The sequence below is a fragment of the Python bivittatus genome, unplaced genomic scaffold (genome assembly GCF_059951505.1).
Source record: "Python bivittatus isolate LINGU-HERP-01145 unplaced genomic scaffold, Pbiv_v1 ctg000480_np1212, whole genome shotgun sequence".
Lineage (NCBI taxonomy): Eukaryota > Metazoa > Chordata > Lepidosauria > Squamata > Pythonidae > Python > Python bivittatus.
This window is the reverse complement of record NW_028277075.1, coordinates 49,930,517-49,949,542: the sequence shown is the minus strand read 5'-3', so window position 1 is coordinate 49,949,542 and position 19,026 is coordinate 49,930,517. Positions and strand designations below refer to the sequence as shown.

At 40.8% G+C, this 19,026-nt stretch overlaps 1 protein-coding gene across 8 annotated transcripts in view; it reads left to right on the top strand.

Moving 5' to 3' along the window:
* Window positions 1-18,581, top strand: part of PAX6 (paired box 6) — a 28,097-nt gene extending 9,516 nt beyond the window's left edge. For 4 of the 8 annotated variants that reach the window (XM_088145867.1, XM_088145864.1, XM_088145866.1 and 1 more), the window contains 6 exons: window positions 7,866-8,024; window positions 8,746-8,828; window positions 9,528-9,678; window positions 9,939-10,036; window positions 15,378-15,528; window positions 17,357-18,581. In XM_088145867.1, the coding sequence (XP_088001993.1) occupies window positions 7,866-8,024; window positions 8,746-8,828; window positions 9,528-9,678; window positions 9,939-10,036; window positions 15,378-15,528; window positions 17,357-17,442 (728 nt within the window). In that variant the 3' untranslated portion in view covers window positions 17,443-18,581. Of the gene's footprint in view, window positions 1-7,865; window positions 8,025-8,745; window positions 8,829-9,527; window positions 9,679-9,920; window positions 10,037-15,377; window positions 15,529-17,356 lie in introns of all 8 variants that reach the window. The other 4 variants (XM_025164958.2, XM_025164957.2, XM_088145865.1 and 1 more) reach the window with 1 other exon arrangement.
* The last annotated feature ends 445 nt before the right edge of the window (window positions 18,582-19,026 follow it).

Sequence of the window (19,026 nt, the reverse complement as noted above, 5' to 3'; positions counted from 1 at the left end):
TGTAATTGCTCATTAGAGATCGTTTTGTTTCTCATTAAGGCGACATGAATAAGCGTCTAGTTGAAGGAGACAGCTGTAGAAATGTTCCACAGGAGACCTCTGGACACGATATGGCACTGCTTGCCAATTAGACATGTCAGTTTTAAGAGAAGGGAGCTTTCTAGGAGGGACCCTAGAAGACCAGTGCTTTGGGCCATCCTATTACCGCCCCAAGCCTCAGCTCTCCGGGGGCGGGGGGTGGTGGCAGAGGCAGCAGAGGCTAGTGGAGGACTGAGCCCAACACCAATTTTCAGAGGGGCCTCTGCCCCCCCCCCATCCTCCTACATCAGTGGACCCTGACACTTGGAATTCCCGTGTAGGAAGCAGCAAAATATATATCGGCTGTGTGCGTTATGTGTAGACACTGGGGCAGTAGCAGGAACAGATTAGCTCCTCAGATCCAGGAGGAGAAGTATGTGCTGCAGCAAAACCAAGCAGGACTCCTGTCACACCTTCAAGGCTGGAAGCTCTTTCAAGACGGATCTACAGCTATTCACATTTCACTTCTTTCATGAGCCAGAGCGAGTTCGCTCCTACAAAATCTTCTGCCACAGTAAATCTGCCTTGAAAGAACTACCAGCCCGACATTTTCCATTGCTTTTTCCAAGGCTTCCATTGTCCTATGGTGCCCTGAAAAGCATCGCATGAACGTTCTGGACATTGCTATCTCTCAGGACTGCAGGTCCTGGGACAGCCCAAAACAAAATCCCAAACTAGAGGTGCGGCATCCTATCAAAGGAGCCTATTGGATTTATTTGTAAGAGCCTCTGGGCTCTGGAATTGCTCCCCACCCATTGGTTTAAGGATGGAAAAGTCAGGGAGGGTGTGGTCAAGGCTAGGCATCACCAACAAGCAGGGCATTCAGATGGGGAAGAGGAGGGATCAATTTGTTTACTAGAGGGAGTTGTGTGAATACAAAAAAGGTGGGACCCGCCTCATGCTACCTAATGCCAGCTGTGTTGGCAAGACCTTCCCTAGGGTTTAGCTGTAGGTTAGCCAACTCTGACTGGAGAGGATGAGGACTGTCTTTCAGTTCATCTGGATGACACCAGCTGGAGAATGTTGGGTGCAGGAAGATTCCAGAGAGGTTCCGTCCGGAGAAGCACAGGGATTTTCAGAGTCTTTTCAGATCTGAATTTCAGCCAGTTCAACTCAATCCTGGAAGTCAGAAGCATTCTGATGGCTCAGGTGAAGGGGAAAGGGATTTGCTGGGCCTGAATCTGACACACATGCACACACATGCAAACACCCCTTGGGCTGTGAGACCAAAAAGCCTGGGCAGATTCAGATCTGGCACATCTGACTTTAGACTTTAATGGGACAGCGCAAGGGGAATGCTGTACTCAGGGGAAGATTTTGCAATTAAATCTTACTGACAGCTGTGAATTAATCCCTTTCCAATCCCTAAACTGGCCCCACCCAATCCTAAATGCATATGCACCTGATCCTAAATGGATATGCTGGGAAGAGGATGAATTGGTTCAGATTAAATTTCCTCCATCTCTTAGTCGGAAGTAAGCCCTGGGAAATTTAGGGTGGCTGACCTCTGCTCATCCATGCTCAGGATGGCATAATAAGTAAGCTTCCTTGAGATAAGAAAATACCTTTGTATTGGACAGACTTCCTGTTTTCGAAGACCTAGCTTTGAGATTACCAGTATTAAGCAGAAGTTGCGGCCCATTCCCTTCTCAGAAAGTGGGCGTCGGATTGGAGCCCTCTTTCCCGAGGCTTTGAGGACTGGGCACTCCGCAGCTGCGGGGATGTCCAGAGGCTCCTGCTTCTCCACCGTTTGCAGAGCTGGAGCCTGGAAGCGGGGAGAAGCGGGGAGCTGCGGGGCCCCAGCAGGACTTCGCAAAGCTCTTCCGAGAGAGAAGAGAGCCGAGCCGGAGCTGCGGAGCTGGGCTAGTTCTCTCGACTCACCTGGAGTGAGACTCGGAATTGTTTGCTCAAGCGTGGGAAAAGTTTCCGAAGGGGCGTGGATGAGGGTGGCGAAGACCTGACCCCCTCTTTCGGTCCGTGGCAATCAGCCTCTCGGTTGGGATTAATAGGATCTGCCTGCGCCCCCGCTTTCAGGATGCGCGTCTTTGCAGTCAGTCGTAGCCTTTCGAAGGAGGTCGCTTCGACAAGATGCACTCATTTTTAAAACACCTTTAATTCAGATCCCTACTAGCATACGTAATTCTGCTGTTCTGAGAGGAGTTATTGTCCCTTCTCCTCTTCTTCTTGGAGACGCTTGATGCCGTAGAGCAATGATGGGGGCTTCGGCAGACCCTCACCCGAAAAGACGTCTCCCAATCTTTCCTTCTTTCCCTCCCTGGGCGCTTGAGTGCAGGCAGTCCCGAAAGGGCAACCCTGCCCCAAAGTCCTAAAACTGGGTACAGGCCTTTCGGGAAATCGAGGTTCCTGGGAAGCAGACACTGCCTGCCTGTGGTAGTGATAGCGGGGTTGTTCTGCCTTGTCAGGCAGGAGTGCGGCGGAGACCTGGATTGCCTGGAGTCGCTTCCTGAAGAAGCTGCGGCCTCGGCCTCCGGGCTTGGGGTGAAGTGGGGCAGGCGTCAGCCAGCCCCAAGGATTGTCATGGAGGAAAGCAGCACAGGCAAGATTCTCTCCCAAAAGGGGACCAGCTGCCAGCTCACCAGATGTCCCTAGGCAGCACCTCTATGTTTTGTACCGGGACTTCCTTGCCCAGCCCAGTAATAAAAGTTTTGAACTCCAACCTTAAAAACGCTTGCCTTGGACTGGATCTTTTCCCCACAACTGGTGAAGCTGATCACCTACAAATTAAGCATAATTTATTCTGAAATCTTTTGAAGCAAGCCTGTTTAGGATTGGGGCGCCCGGCTTCCAAATGTTTCTCTCCCTCCGCCACCCCCCACCCCCCCACCCGCTGCCCTTAATCATCGGTCCCAGTTCAAACCAAGGCTTGGCAAGAAAGCTGGGTGGAAGCTTGTTATTGGCCTCGACTCAGTGCATAAAATGTAGAGAAGATGGGGAGGGAGGGGGAAGTGGGAGCCTCGGATGGGCGGGGGGGGGGGGAGGGAGGACGCAGAGAAGCAGACTTCAACGCGTTGCTTCCCGAGATTAAAAGGATTCCAAGGGCTTTGCCCTGGAACATTCATGCCAAGCTCTGATGTTCTTTTTTCCCCTTGCAGGGCTGCTTCTGTGTGCCTGGATTTTAAGAGCCCATTACTCCCAAAGCATAAGGCAAGGTTAGGTCTCAGAGGGGGACAAATACGGTCTCAATCTGATAAACGCCATGCAGCAGCAAATAAAATAATGGCTACACGAGGGCTGACAGAACAAAAAGAGACATCTCTATCCGGGAGAAATTCTCTAGTGATTGAGTGGTTTTAGGGATCACCGAGACACCATTTCTTATCGCTCCCCCCGCCCCCGCCCCCACCTCCGCCCCCGCCTGGGTCCCTTCTCCCCTCCTTATAAGACTAAAGCCTTCTATAGGATTTAGACACTTTCTCTTTCAACAGATGCTACAATGTTTTGATCCCAGCTCCGCAGCTGAAAGGTGCCGCAATCGGTTTGCTATCTTTCTTGCTTGCTCGGTTTTTTTTCTCTGCTAGTTTTCCGCCTCACTGATTAAGACACTAAGAAACTAAGGAATGATTTTATTTCCCAGCGTCTTTTATCCCCCCACCCCTTTTTTTTTCTTTCCTGGAAACAAATCCTATACCCAGCGTCAGATGGTCTAGCTTTTAGATAATAGGGGCAGCATATTCACTCGCTTTCTTACGGATTAGGTCCAGAGAAGGTGGAACGGACTATTGAGTTCGCTCCTTTATAAAGCTTTTTCCCTTAAAGTCTCTCTTTAAAAGAAAGCAAGATATCTTAATTGTCTGTCATTTCTTTTTCTTTTTAAAACATATCTGTCGTTCCCGATCAAAACTTTAAATAGAGTTAACAGACATCAGTGGGGTTTTGAGGAGGAGAGGCGCGGGAGGGAAGAAAAGAGATGAAAGAGAACGAAAAAGTCGCCATAAATGTTATTGGAAGAAAATCTTGATTTAGGGGGAATGCACATCATACTGAAGTCAATGGAGAATGTTCCATTGATGTTAATGGAGTTGGATCCTAACCTTTGCGGTCTTTAATGCCGGTTGAGCGAGGACAGACAGCCTTCTGGAGGATGTATTTGTTGATTTCTTTTCAAGTCTCTCTAACCTTTGAGCTGAAAAGCCGCCAATTTTTCTTGTTACTCCCAACACACACACACACCTCGGTTTGAGGCTGCTTTATTTCTTGTTCTTCAGCTGTAAACGGAGCTGCCTTCTCGTCCCCTTTGGCGAGCTGACAACAGATGACGCGACACCCGGCGCTTGGATCCCCATCTGGCCGGAGGGAGAACCGCCGAGCGAGCCAGGGGACCCGCCAGAGAGATCTGGCCTTTCCTGGCCTAGCCCAGCAATTGGGAAGTCGACCTGAAGGGGACCGAGGGGCCTCGGGGAGACCCGGCAGGGCGCGGCTGGTCTCCCGCCCGATCCACAAGCGGGGTCAGCCGAATTTCGGCTCCTTTCTATTCCCGCTTCCCCGCTTGGCTTTCTTTTGCTTGGGCTGGGTGACAAAAAGACCCACCAAGGCGCCCAAACCTGTCGCCGCTTCGGCCAGATGGAAGGTTAACTCGTAATGGTTGAACAGGGAGCTCTTTGAGATCTCCTTGGAGGCTTAATCCCGAACAAGCCTACATGACGCTCCCCCGCCCCCATCTTTGGTTTCTCCTTGTATGAGGAAGGCCGCTGAAGATTCAGGGCTTGCCCTCCAATCGAGGTGGTTGTCTGGAGGCTCCTCGCCTCGCCCGCGAAGTCGCGTCAACCGCGGAGCAAATGGCGCCTCTTCCGCCACGTCTTTGCCACCAGGCGATCCGGGGCGGATCTGAGGCAGGCCGGGAGAGTGGTCCAGGGCCGTCATCCGGATCCCTCTCACGGCACTCCTCTTCCCCAAATCCAAACCTTCCTGTGAGTTGCTCGGGCACCCTGGCGCCGCGGGAGAAAGGAGAGAGGCCTCTCTTCAGCTGCGAGCGGCTATAGCCTCTGGCTGCGCTGCGCCTCAGCCACCTTGGACATAAAGCGGGGCCCTGACCGCGGGAGAGGTACGCTGGTGTGCGGAGCTAAGGGGGCCAAACCTTTTGTAAAGGCCGGTCCTAGAATCCCAGCAGCTTGGCTTAGAGGCTGTGGGGCAACAAAGCTGCTGTTCCTTTTCACAAAAATATCAACCTAGAAGTCCTTACCCTGAAAAAGCATTAAAAGTCAGTGATCACCTTTGGTTAATATATAGAAACAGGGCTCTTGTCTTAGACCCTTCTCTGCTAGTTGAAGCTTACTTAATCTAAGCTAAGTAGTTCTCTCTTCTCCCCCTCCTCTCTCCCCCCTCCCATGTTGAGTAAACAGGCTGAATGTGTGGAGCTGGTCTATTCACCAGTTTAGGGGTGTTCTTTCTTTCTTCCCTGGCTCCTATAGAAGGGGAAAAAAACCCTAAAGAGCATTGAGTAGCCCAGCCCAGGGGACAGTGATTAATGATAGTAGTGCCTAAAGGTTAACATACTTCACTGAAAAGTCTGTTGACTGGGATCCTTGTGATACAATGTGGGCCACTGCACGCCTCAAGAGAATCCTTTTGTTGGGCCTGCCTGATTGTGTCCTCAAAATTCTGCCCACGAAAGTTTGCCAACCCTCCTCCTTGCCCCAAGAGTTTAATAGTTTCCTTTACTCTGCTGGCATTGTGTCCTGGTGAAAAGCAGCCCCCCCCTTGCTATTCAAGTGGTGGTGGTCATCTCAATAGATCTCCAAACACCCATATGGTGACCACTGGAGATGAATCCAACTGTTTAAATGGGGGAGAAAGTTGAGGTTTTACAACATTTCAAAGTGTTTGAAAAGATCTCTACCAGATCCTGTCACAATTCTCTTTAGAGCTTTGAAGGTTAGACTCCATTGTTGGCTGATTATAAGCGATATATCACTCTAAAGTTGATTTCCCACAAAAATCTGTTTTCTGGGCTAGAAGAAAGAAAAGGCTGTTCGTTTCTTTTTCACATAACTTTCTCCCTCTCATCTTTCTTCTTCAGGATATGTATCAAAAGAAACTCTTGTTCTATTTTTATTTAGCTACTTCAAAACCACTCCAAATTATGCTCTGAAAGGAAAGGGAGAGTTAATTTAGTGACAACTTTTCTCCTTCTACAGGAATGACCATTTCTTTTGTAAAAAAAAAAAAAAAAAAAGGTGGGGGAGGGAGAAGCAGAAAAAAGAGAGGAAGAAACCTTTCTCTCCACCCCCCCCCCATTTTCCTCAGGGTCTGCAGACACTTTGAAAGACAGCTCAACCAGGAGCATATCTTTACCTCCAGCAGCTATGTGAAAACAATAAAACTTTCTCTTGTTTAATGATAGAAATTACATTAAAAGTGGTGGAAATGCCCTAATTAAAAATGTACCACTTAAATGATATGCCAAGCGCTCAGCTGCAGAATAGCATATTTAGCTACTTAGCGAACTCGCTACTATTTCTTGTTAAAATTACATGTTAAAATTTTAAAAGAAATCTTACTTTTCTCTGGTGCAACACATTACAAAGAATGGACAGTCCTTTTATCTAAATATAAAATTCCATTTTCAGCAATTATAGCCTGTTCTTGGTGATGATATAATTACAGCTGTGCTCTGTAATAGGTGTCAAGGCAATGCACACTCATACAATAGTTGAATAAAACTGCAGAACAATGCAGGCACTTCTAAATCCACAACCTTTAAAATGAAATTGACTGTGCAGAATTCAAATCAAAACTAGATAAATATTTTTTAAAAAAGATTACAAGCTTGGTTTGGCTTCTTAATAGCATTTTCTGCAAACCTATCAACATCTAATTGATTAGATAGGAATTACTGATTATAGATAATCCAAAAAAGTGAGCATCACTATTCTAAATGTACCAATAGGTAAATAAATTTCATTGAAAGAATATCTTAGGAAAGCATGTTGGAAAAGTTGCCCCATACTCATCTGAACAATTTCTTTAGCTTGTTGTATGTGAGAAGGGGCAAAAATAATACATTTATCCAGCTGTATTTTTAAAATGTTGTTTAGATATTTCTGAACTGGATATTTCTACCTTGGAACATGTTTTTGTTCCCCATTGTTACATATTGATTAGTGTTTTATTGCCAACTACTTTGAAGATCACTGATTATGGAAAGGAATAAGTCCTATCTCTCTTTTGTCCTATCTCCATTCCATTTAAGGATCCCAGATTGATTTTTGCTTAGAAGAAGTCACTAAATTGCCCTTCCAAAATTCCCCATTCTGGAATTCTCTGTATTCTTCAGAACAGACAAATAATTGTAGTAGATACTGTAGTCACCCCAGTTCTAACCATCTTCTGATCACCATATCTGCTACAATGCACACAGAGAGTCCTGACATCTACAAGCTTTCCCTGCATTTCAGTTTAGTGCCAATTTCAGGAACATCCTTTGGGTACAACATTTTCATGTCCTGCAGCCAAACTGGATCAAAATGACCATGTATAAATTAGCAAGATGCCATGTCAATGAAACATAGACTGGAGAAGTAGCATATTAAATACTTTGGATTAGCGCATACACAAATTTAAATCCCAATAAGTGATATACGGATTGAGCTACAAAAGAATTATTATTCAACATAGGGTATACCTCTGCTGGAATGAGCAATTGGTTTACTGTATTGTCTCTTGAGGATAATAAAAAAGAGAGATCCTGAAACATAGTTGACTGTGTTTGCTATGGCATATCAGTTCAGCACGGTCTTTCTTAGAATAGTTTCCTCTTTGTTTTGCAGATGGCTGCCCACAGCAAGAAGGAGGGGGCGAAAATACCAATTCCATCAGTTCAAATGGAGAAGATTCAGATGAGGCCCAGATGAGACTCCAGTTGAAAAGAAAGCTGCAGAGAAATCGGACGTCCTTTACCCAAGAACAAATTGAAGCACTTGAGAAAGGTGAGACTCATTTTTCATGATCAAAAGTCAGAACAAGGGACCCGTAATCTACTTTACTGCCTTTTCTCTCCTGGCATGGTATGATCAATCTGGGACAGAGATGAAGATGTCCATTGATAAACTCTAGCAATGTGATCTTTCTTATAGCTTAGAGATGAAGTGATTATACAAGCAGCATTGCAATCATTTGAAACTGGAAGTTCAAAAATATCTCAGAGCCACAGTGTGGTCATGTCTTTGATATGAGACTCTCAGCTGCAATCTTGCATCTCCCCTTTTCAGATCATAAAATATGCACAAATATCAGTCCATCATCCTTCAACTCGATTGCGCCCAATGTATAGTTGATTTGGGATTTGTGTGATTTGAGGCCTGGATTTCACAGACTTGTTTTTTGAAATCGTCTTGAAAGTTAGCATGGGAAAATTACTCTAGGGCAGTGTTTCTCAACCTTGGCAACTCTAAGATATGTGGATTTCAACTCCCAGAATTCCCCAGTCAGCCATTACACAATCTGTAATCATATGATTTAATATGAATTGCTTGATTCAGAAATCTCACCTTTTTGAATCAAACCCACATTATATGATCTTGTTCAAAGCATTCCCATGATGATATTCCTTATAAAAGATTTAGAATGCCAAGTGGACTCAGAATATTCAGAAAGTTAAAAGCAAGAAACCTATTTTAATGCAAATTCCATGGGTTTCTTTTCTACCAGAATTTGAGAGAACCCATTATCCTGATGTGTTTGCCAGAGAGAGACTAGCTGCCAAAATAGACCTGCCTGAAGCAAGAATACAGGTATTCAAGTGACTATACAGTATTTTTTTTGACTTTTCCTATCTTACTATATGCTTCCTCTTTTTCTTCTCTGTACAAGGGTGCATTCATGTTCAAGAAGATGGTAGAAGTGCATCTCTTTCACTAGCTTTTAATAGTTAATAATTTTAATGAATTCTTTTAATTCTGATTTTAATTATATTAATTATATTAGGGTTGTTTTGTTTGGTACTCCATATTTTCTTTTATTGCAATCCACCTATAGTATTGAAATAATTAAAAAACCGGGTGTAAATTCAATAATACATAATCAATAAAATGAAATAAAAATATGCAGATTCCAATCAAGCTATCTGCATCTCACCAAAAGCAAGTAGCATACATGCTCACTTTTAACCTAGAACTCATCTAGATTTAGAGAGATGTTGTAATTCAGATTTATAGTAGATATGTACCTAAACTTCCCATGTGGAAAGTCCACCACAGTTGGAAGTTTAGGTACATGTATGGCCTTTGCTAAACTTTTTGCCCCAATCAATATGGTAACAGATGAAAAATGTGGCAGTGGGTTCTTCATGAAGATCGTTCCCCCCCCCCCCCCGAATGATTCCTATTAGTACTACAGCCCTAGAGAACCACTGAGTCTTTTCCTTTGTATGATGCATTGTAGGCTGGTACCTTCTCCTCCCTGGACTAATGGGAAATATATTGTATTTGCAGGTATGGTTTTCCAACAGGAGGGCAAAGTGGAGACGGGAAGAGAAACTAAGAAACCAGAGAAGACAAGCCAGCAACACCCCAAGTCACATTCCCATCAGCAGTAGTTTTAGCACAAGTGTCTACCAACCGATCCCACAACCCACAACACCGGGTAATATGCTTTAAGAAGTATATCAAGCAATTACTCACCCTTTCTGGGCAATACCATGGAACACTGTCCTGCAACCTTCCCCAACATGGAGACTTCCAAATGCATTGGCTGGAAATTATGAGAGACAGAGTCCAACACACCTGGGAGTCACCAAGTCGGGGAATGCTGCCAAAAGTAATGCAGTCATCTGATCAAAGTGTAACTAATACATCCATCCTCTCTATCTATCTATTCTATTATAGTTTCCTCTTTCACATCAGGTTCAATGCTGGGCAGAACAGACACCGCGCTAACAAACACATACAGTGCTTTGCCACCCATGCCTAGTTTCACAATGGCTAACAACCTGCCTATGCAAGTAAGTATAATCCACTAATATGCTCTCTGAGCTGAGTAATCACTGGGCAGAATCTCTGTCCTTTGAAGTTAGTAACAATTCCAGACTATAAGGGAGATTTCTCCAGGGTTAAGAGGATTTTCCATATCATGCTGCTATTACCAAGTGCGTAATCTACCCAGTCTTGGTGGGATCTTTTGCATATTATCAGTCTGATTTAACAAAATGGGGAAGCCTGGACTACTTAGCAAGATCTTGTCTCTCTCTCTCTCTCTCTCACACACACACACACATTAAAGAGAGAGCCTGCATTGATGGTTTGATGCTTATAATCCATCATGCTGATCAGAATCTCCACTTTATCTACCAACATACTGAAACAATTATTTGCTGTGTTTTAACTATCTTGGTTACGACAGATGGCTAAAGGTACCAACTGTTAATAGATCAGTAATTTGGGTAAAATATTCTTAAGCAAATAGGCAGAAAGTAAATTGGGATCTCTTGGTAGATTTCATGGTGAATTGTGATAGATATACAGTGGCTTCTGATTCCCACCAGCTTAAGCATGGTAACAATAAAAGAATCTACAACTTAAATTAATGTACCCAGATGAAGAAAACTAGGAGTGATGCTTTCATTTAAGAAAGAGAGAACTATATGTTCTGTTCTAGTATGACAGCAAAAAGGCAGCTTCCTTCTTGATTCTAACTGCATCAAATGTTTGATACTGACTTTCCTACTATTTTTTACCCAATCCCTTGGTGATAGAAACACTGTATTTCTTGCAAGTTTGAAGTCTGCCCTTCTCTGTTTTTATGTCCCATATGGACCATGGCAGCAGTCCACAAATTGCTTGTTTCAGGAACCTTGCCTTTATTTCAGCAAAGGTTTTTAAAGTCAATGAGTAGATGTGTAACAAAATAGAAAATTTCCTAGGAAAGGTGAAATTCAGCAGCTTCTGCAGGAAGTCAGAGCTCATACAGGGATTTGGAGTTGCAACCTAGAAGGCAAACATCTGAACTTCCAGGCAAAGATGTAGATTGCTTCTTCTGGTTGATTTATCTACATTATCTGAGCCAAAACATTGGCACAGCTAGTGTTGATTTAATGTGGTTCGGGTCATTGCTCAGCATGGGGCTCACAGGGGTTTTGTGGAAATAAATGAAATAAGAACTGCAAAGCGTAAATACGAATAACTGGTAAATGATGATCAAGAAAAAAAATTACATTTTTAGTAATTTGTAAAAATTACAATTAATGTACATTTTTTATCATTTGTAAAAAATTACCTCCCTTTGGTACTCTTAGGTACCATAGCTATGGTCAGATTTCACTGCAATATAGGATCTTCAGACCCAGATTTGCTTTAAGTCAAATAAGTTGAACAAGTGACCAATAAGTGGCTGGCTTAGTGGCTTTGCTTCCAATTTCTCTGGCTTGCAACGACTTTACTATTCCTAATCATCCTGATAATGGGCTTTCTATTGCTATGGGAATCATAGTATTACTGTAGTGCTATCTATGGCCAACAGAGCTGCCACTCTTTGATTAATTAGATTTATGTCCCAACTTGTCTTCAGGAGCTGAAGCAGCACACTTAGCACGCCTTCTTCTAGTTATTCCCCACAAGAACAAGCTTGTGAGGTAGTTTAGCATATGAGATTGTGTGGAGCCCAGAGCCACCTGAGTGGCTGAGAATGGTTTTGAACCTGGGTCTTCCCAGTCGTGGTCCAACACCTTAACCATGACACCACACTGGCTCTGATCATGTATATACTTTGGGTTTGCATTTCTTCATAACATTAGAATGTTGCCTCTTTTAAAATATGTGCTTGGAATTGCAGTGCTATTATGATGATGTTGTACAGTATCTATCTATCTATCTATCTATCTATCTATCTATCTATCTATCTATCTATCTATCTATCTATCAAATTTAGATGCTGCCCATCTCACAAAAAGTGACTCTGGGCAGTTCATGGGCAGTTATTAATCCAAATTAATTTAATCTGCCATAAATGAAGATTAATATCAATGAAGTTTGTAATCATATTCTTATAACCCCAGTTTCATAGGCTGTGGGACACTTGAAAGATAAATTTGTGTGGGCCACTGCTACTGCCTAGGCAAGATGCTCTGATCTCAAACAGGCAACCTTGCTTAAGCAACTGGAACATGAAACTAAATAGTGTTTTGTTAACTACCAAGGAATTCACAAGAATTTTTCCAGGCCTTCATACTATACACTTTTTACGAGAAAATCAGTAGACCTGACAGGTGTCCAAAACATGCAGTCCAGTATAGACTGATAGGTGTTTTGTGTCTTTATTGAACTGTGCCCATTGGTCCTGATCCAAAGAAAGTTAGCAAAGAAAGTTCTATTGAATTTAAGTTACCTGTGATTAATGACTCCTTGATTACAATTGGAATTGTTGTTGTTCATGTGATGCTGATAGATTGTATAAATATTTGGAACTTTCTTTGAACCTACGTGGCGTGCCTGTTGTAACAGAATGGCTTGCTATGAATTGGCTGATCAGTTCTGGTAACATTTCAATGTAATCCTATTATTCTGAACTAAGGACGGTAAATTCAGGCTCAATGAATAACATTATTTTGCTAGTCCTACACATTTGGTGTGGGACTGCATTTGGATCCCTGGAAATGCTTGAATGCTATCTACTCTATCTATTCAGCTACTCTTCTTTAAAATATCAAGCTGATTACAAAGTTGTAGAAGAAACCAAAGTAGCATAGGCATTTCAGCAGCCATTGGAAGAGAAGTATAAAGGTTACTCCATTTTTTCATTTTATTTGGGGGAAATTGCAAAGAAAACAAAGGATGCCCTAAGCAGCATTTTCCCTCTTAAGAATCCCCTCTCTCCAAATTGGTTTCTAGTCCAGCCCAACTTCTAGTCCAATCCTCAGCTTGTCATTAGATCCAGCCAACAGAACTTGTGCTCTAGTATATTATAGAAGAAAGTAGGAGGATCCTGGGAAGAGCTTCCCACCTCTTAATCCTAACAGCTTTTGGCCTGGGAAGGGGAAGAAAGGATTTGATAAAATTATACAGAAGCTCTGAATTCAAAAGGCAAACAGTTTCAATTGGGTAAAAGGAAAATATCTGTTTAAAAATGTATCTAACTAGAAAAACTCATTAGTATAGTGCTGGTGAGGAAAAGGAGCTTATTAACATGCTAGCAGGCTTACACCTTGGCTGATGAGACACCATGGCTATTGGCACCCTAGAAATACCCAAGGGGAAGCAGAGGATGTGAACAGCACCTGCAGTTCCAAATAGCTGTGTTAAAATGAATATTGCTGCTAACCCTCATGATTGTAAGCATGCGGATAACTACTCCGGAAAAGAATACAGTTCTAGGGCCTGAATCATTGTTACATGCGTAGGAAGATAGCAAGTTATGGATATTCCATGGATATATGGAACTACTTGAACTACTGTCTTACAGAAAGCCTTAAAAAGACTAGCATTAAAAAACCTATATTTGCAAACTACAGAGGTTAGAACATATGTCTGTGAATACCTTTGAGTTCTTTTAAGTATTTTGCTCCAAATTCCAATTACTGCAGATAGCTATATAACTGAGGAAATATTAGTGGGATAAATTATGGAGTTATGTATAATTGTACTTAGAAGATTTACTACGTTACGCCTGCCTCTGTAATAACCAAGCCATTTTAAATATATACCATCAGATCAATTTAAATTCAGTTAATACTAAAATACTGAGAGAAACTCACTGAAATTTACTTTGGAGTCAATATGCATAGAATTATGCTGCAAAATGAAATATTTTGCATTTTAATTCTTGCCTTTTCTCTAATCAGGTGTTATCTAAATATGTCAGAGAGTTTCAACTCTCATAATCCCAGCTTCATGCTAACTAGCAGTTGTAGGAAGTGAAGTTTAGCATATATAGGGGAAATGGCACCAACTGAGAAGTGCTGTCAATGTTAGTGATCCAGCTTTCATGCCTACCTAGATGTCAGTGACTTTCAAATGGAAGGCTGAGGCATGGAAGATTTGGATGTTTATGACTACTGCCTTAAAGAAAAAAAAAACTTTTTCACTTTTGTGTGAAATGAAAATTGCATAAACTGACTCCTCTTAACTCTCTGGGCATTTCTCCTCTTTTTTCCCCTTCTCCCCAGGTTCCTACATGCTTCAGAATCTATTCTAGGCTAGGGGGTGGGAGTGGGATGGGAAGAAATGCAATCCTCTCGTTTGGGCTGAAGGAAGCCAGTCCTTTGTGCTCTTGCTAAGGCTTGCAAACTGGAAAGCTAGGTGGCCTGATTTCCTCCTATTATTAATATGGAGTAGATGCTTTTGATGGACACTTAGAACAATCATGAAAAGTTCAAGGATTTTCTCCTAAGTTCCAGTTCAGTGACAGTTTTGATTAGAGATACTTCATTGTTAGTCCCCCAACTTGTGAATGTCCTGGAAGCATTCAATTGTACCATCCTGTTTATGAAAATAGAGGTGAAGTGGACCTTATCTGTACGCAGGAAAGCAGCGTCTAAGATTCAAATGAAAGGCTCCAATGGCTCTGTTTCCATGATCTGTTTAACTGAGCAGAGGCTGGGTTGTGCCATCACCATAAGCTTGTCAACTAACCTGGAAAATTAACCTAGAAGGATTTAGGATGAACTAATCTTCCCTCTCCCAGTCAATCATTCCATGAAAACAGGGTTTTGAAAGGGTTAACAGAGAAGTAACCCTTTGTCTCTGAAACAGACACAAAGCTGTGGAAGGGCCCTGCAAAAATGCAGCTTTTCTAGGCATTGTGTCACTCTTTCCTTTCTACTTTTCACCCTCTGAGACCATCACAAATGGGGTAGGGTTGGCGGTGAATGGGAAAGAGGGGTCAGCATGGGAAAGCCCTCCCTCTGACTCCATCCACAGTGGCACTGAACCTAATTAGGCCATCAGTGTTTCCCCCTCCCATTATTTTTTTCTAATGGGGGGAAAACAGCCTCAAAGCCTGCTTTGCAGTGAGTGGGGGGGACTTAAAAATGGCCTTTACATGGCTGCCTTATTGATGCATGTCAGTGGCTGCTGGCACACGGGGGAGAGTTTATTGCCCTGGGGAGAAGCTAAGTCAGTTGTGTTGGCAAACAGAGCCAACCTCTGTATGCTAAAGAATGCAGCTGGGCATCCGTCTTCCCTCTTGCAATGAAAAGGGGAAGCTCATCCAACATACTTGAACCAATTAGTAAATATGAATGTTGCATGAGTTTGTGGAGATTACATTTGTACCATCTATAAAAAAAAGAAAAAGAAAACAGAAAATGTTGCTAAGAGTCATGAACCTTATATTGGTCTTTTCTCCCACAGCCCCCAGTACCCAGCCAGACTTCTTCTTATTCTTGCATGTTGCCCACCAGTCCATCAGTAAATGGGAGGAGCTATGATACATACACCCCTCCTCATATGCAGACACATATGAACAGCCAGCCAATGGGCACTTCTGGAACCACTTCAACAGGTGAGCAACCATTGGTATCTTCGTCAAAGATAATTGATAGGAGTGCTTCTCCAATGAATCTGAATTTTGATTCCTTTGTGCAGAACTTGATGACTTGTTTTCTCTCAAAAGATTAGAAACCTATTGCTACTAGTTACTGGAAAGTAATAGTCTCAGTTTCAAATTTAAACATTTAAGTTAGTGGACATTTACATTACTTGTTTACTTTTTCTTAATACAGTAATAAAAATCATTCCTTAATTTTTCTGTTTGTCCCATTTTATATCTGGGCCCATTTCAAGAATCTTGAATGGATAACCATAAGAATAGAATGCAAACATCTTTAAAACTTGAGTAAGTTGAAAAGTTGCAGACATTTAATGTAGGTAATGGACTATGCTACACTTCTGTACTAGACTACAAATCATGTATACTCCAGTAATCTAAAAGATGGTTAAGCAGATTAATTTCCTAAAAAAAAAATGGCCACAAAAGATTATCAACTGGTAAACAAATAAGAGGAAATAACATATAAAAGTTTTAAGAGTTTAATTAGATAGCATTGGAGATCATGAATAAAATAGCCTAATTAAAAAGAAAGCCCTATTTTGTTAGAGAGCCTCTGTTAATGTAAATAATTTATACATTAATGCAAATGCTGTGGGTCAGCACTTCTTTAAACATGTAGAATAACTGATAGGTTTTGTGTTTCTCTGCTTATTTGGTGAAAGGAGGGTATCTCGACATAAAAAGATGCACAAGGATGTAGCCCGTGTTTATTATATTGTTATATATAATAGTACAGTAATGATAAATTAGTAACGTAATTTTATGACAAACTTTAACTCACTTTTGTCTCCATAATGGAGAAGGAGATAAACATTATGGGATTCAAGGAGATAAACTCAGTTCAGTTCAGGAATGCTTGATCTTAGCCAAAAGGCTGTTGTAATGTAATTTTGTTGCCCAACCGTTTTATTGTTCTGATTATTAATTAAATGAATTTTTGTCTATCTATCTCAGTTGAAGTTTCAAAGTTCCATTAGTTTCAGTGGGAGACTTATATACCTAATTATTTTATACTTAAGTGCTGAGCTATGGTTGTGTTGTACCCCAAATAAATAATAAGCACAATTCATATTATGTAAATTATCATATTATTATTATGTGAATTTTTGTCATTCACTTCCTTGTTATTTGAAATTTCTCTGTTTTACTTATTAAATTATTATTCTTTTTAAAGAGATACTATAAAAAAAGCCAGAAATGTAATTTGCACATGTTTATATAAAACAAAATTAAATTACACTGTATCCAGTGTTATGTTACCTCACTTCTTCCAATCCCTGCACCATCCTGCATATTTGTTGTACTGCTGGTTATTTTTATATCAATAGGTGGACATAATTGGATGATATTATTATTATTATTATTATTATTATTATTATTATTATTATTATTATTCTTCAAACCATTGGAAAGGATGGTTGGGAAGCGAGAGAAACATACATGGTCTGGGCACTTATATACATGCACAGAGAGAACTTCTGCCAGGATTACATCCCAAAATAAAACCACTTGTCATTTCACAATGATCTCTGTACATGCATAGAAGTTCTCGAAGTGGCCACACTGAGCCTTTGAGAAAGCACGGTGCCTTAATACTTCAAGTAACAGTTCGCAGGAGTATTTACTGGCTTCCCAAAGTGCCACTTGACATAGGGTCAAGTCCATCTATCATCTATTGTCTGTCTGTCTGTCTATCTGTCTATCTATCTATCTTTCATCTATCTTCCATCCATTCATCTATAAATACACACCCAAACACATTTTTTTCCCGTCCTTCAAGGTCTAATTTCTCCTGGAGTGTCAGTTCCTGTTCAAGTTCCTGGCAGTGAACCTGATATGTCTCAGTACTGGCCAAGGTTACAGTAAACCATGGGCTGATTTTGTAAATGGCTATATGGACATCAGTTGGAGGTTGATCTGTATTTCTAAAAGAAGAATGGCTTTCCACATACTTCTGTACTACAACTGCATCCTATGATGTAACACATGGGGAAAGACTTTAACATGGACCTTTGTATACTGAAGGCATTATATCAGTTGGAACAAATCTTCATTTTGGTATCCAAACTTTTATTCATTTTGGTGTATTATTTGTAAATGGGCATTTATATGTTATAATGAAAGAACAATGTAGACTGAATGGATGTTTGCTTTTGTGTTGGTCATGAAGTTTTTTTTTAAAGGAAGCCATGATCAACAACCTTTGCCACGAATTAAGAGTTTTATCAAACTATATTGAATACTTCTACCAATTGGTTCATAGATTCCAGACTATGTTCCAAGTCTGTATTATTTCACTGCATATAATTCAACCAGGAACAATTCAGAGTATATTTCTGTAAGGAAAATATCTGTTGAAATTTCCAAAGGTTATAAACAGATGATGCTTATTTGCAAACATAGGGTTAACTTCAAAGAAGAAAAGTTTGATAGGAAAAGGGTAGATTGTGTCTCCGATATAATCCAATTTGTTTTATGTCAAAATGTAAGTATTTGTCTTCCCTAGAAATCTCCCAGAATGATTTCTATAATAAAGTTAATTTCATTTATATTCAACAAGAATATTCTATAGATGTTTTACACACATTTTCATGCATCAAACGTTTCTTTTTTGGTCAGCAAAAGTTAATTGTTCTTAGCTATAGTTGTACTACTGTTCACAGTCCAATCATTTTGTGCATCTAGAATTCATTCCTAATCAATTAAAAGTGCTTGCAAGAGTTTTAAACTTAAGTGTTTTGAAGTTGTTCACAACGACATATCAAAATTAACCATTGTTGATTGTAAAAACCATGCCAAAGCCTTTGTATTTCCTTTATTATACTATTTTATTTTTAACCTGATAGTGTGGTGTGGCAAATTTTGTTCCTTGTTAGGGTTTAACTATTTTTTTTTTACGCACACACAAAAATAACCCTTATGTTAACATTATAGCCAACTGAAAATGAGAATTCAAAAAATAATTTTTATAGATTTTACAGCTAAGTTTGGAATCTCAGTTGAAAAGTTAACAGTTTGCTAGAACATCAGACTTACATATTAAAGCTGTTTTATATATAATAATAATAATAATAATAATAATAATAATAATAATAATAAAAAGGGAACATTTTCCAGTTGCAATGAAATATTATATAAAGAAGTATTTAATAAGGAGAAAACAGCTAACTTTTAAAGAAGAGCTACATTTTAAATTATGCTGGATAGATTTGAATTTAGAGAAAAGACTAACATTTTCTACTTCTTTCAGTTAAGCTGCAATGCTGAAACCACTTATTTTCAAATAAATCTAGTTTAAAGCTAATGGGATTAAACTGGAATATTTGGTTGCAAGATTACAACTTTTTAGGGCTTTTTTTCCTTCTTTTTATGTTATCGAATGGGTATGTTTATAATAAAAGCAAAGCTCTCTAAGGAAATTAATTCCCTAGATCTATTCACAAAGCACAC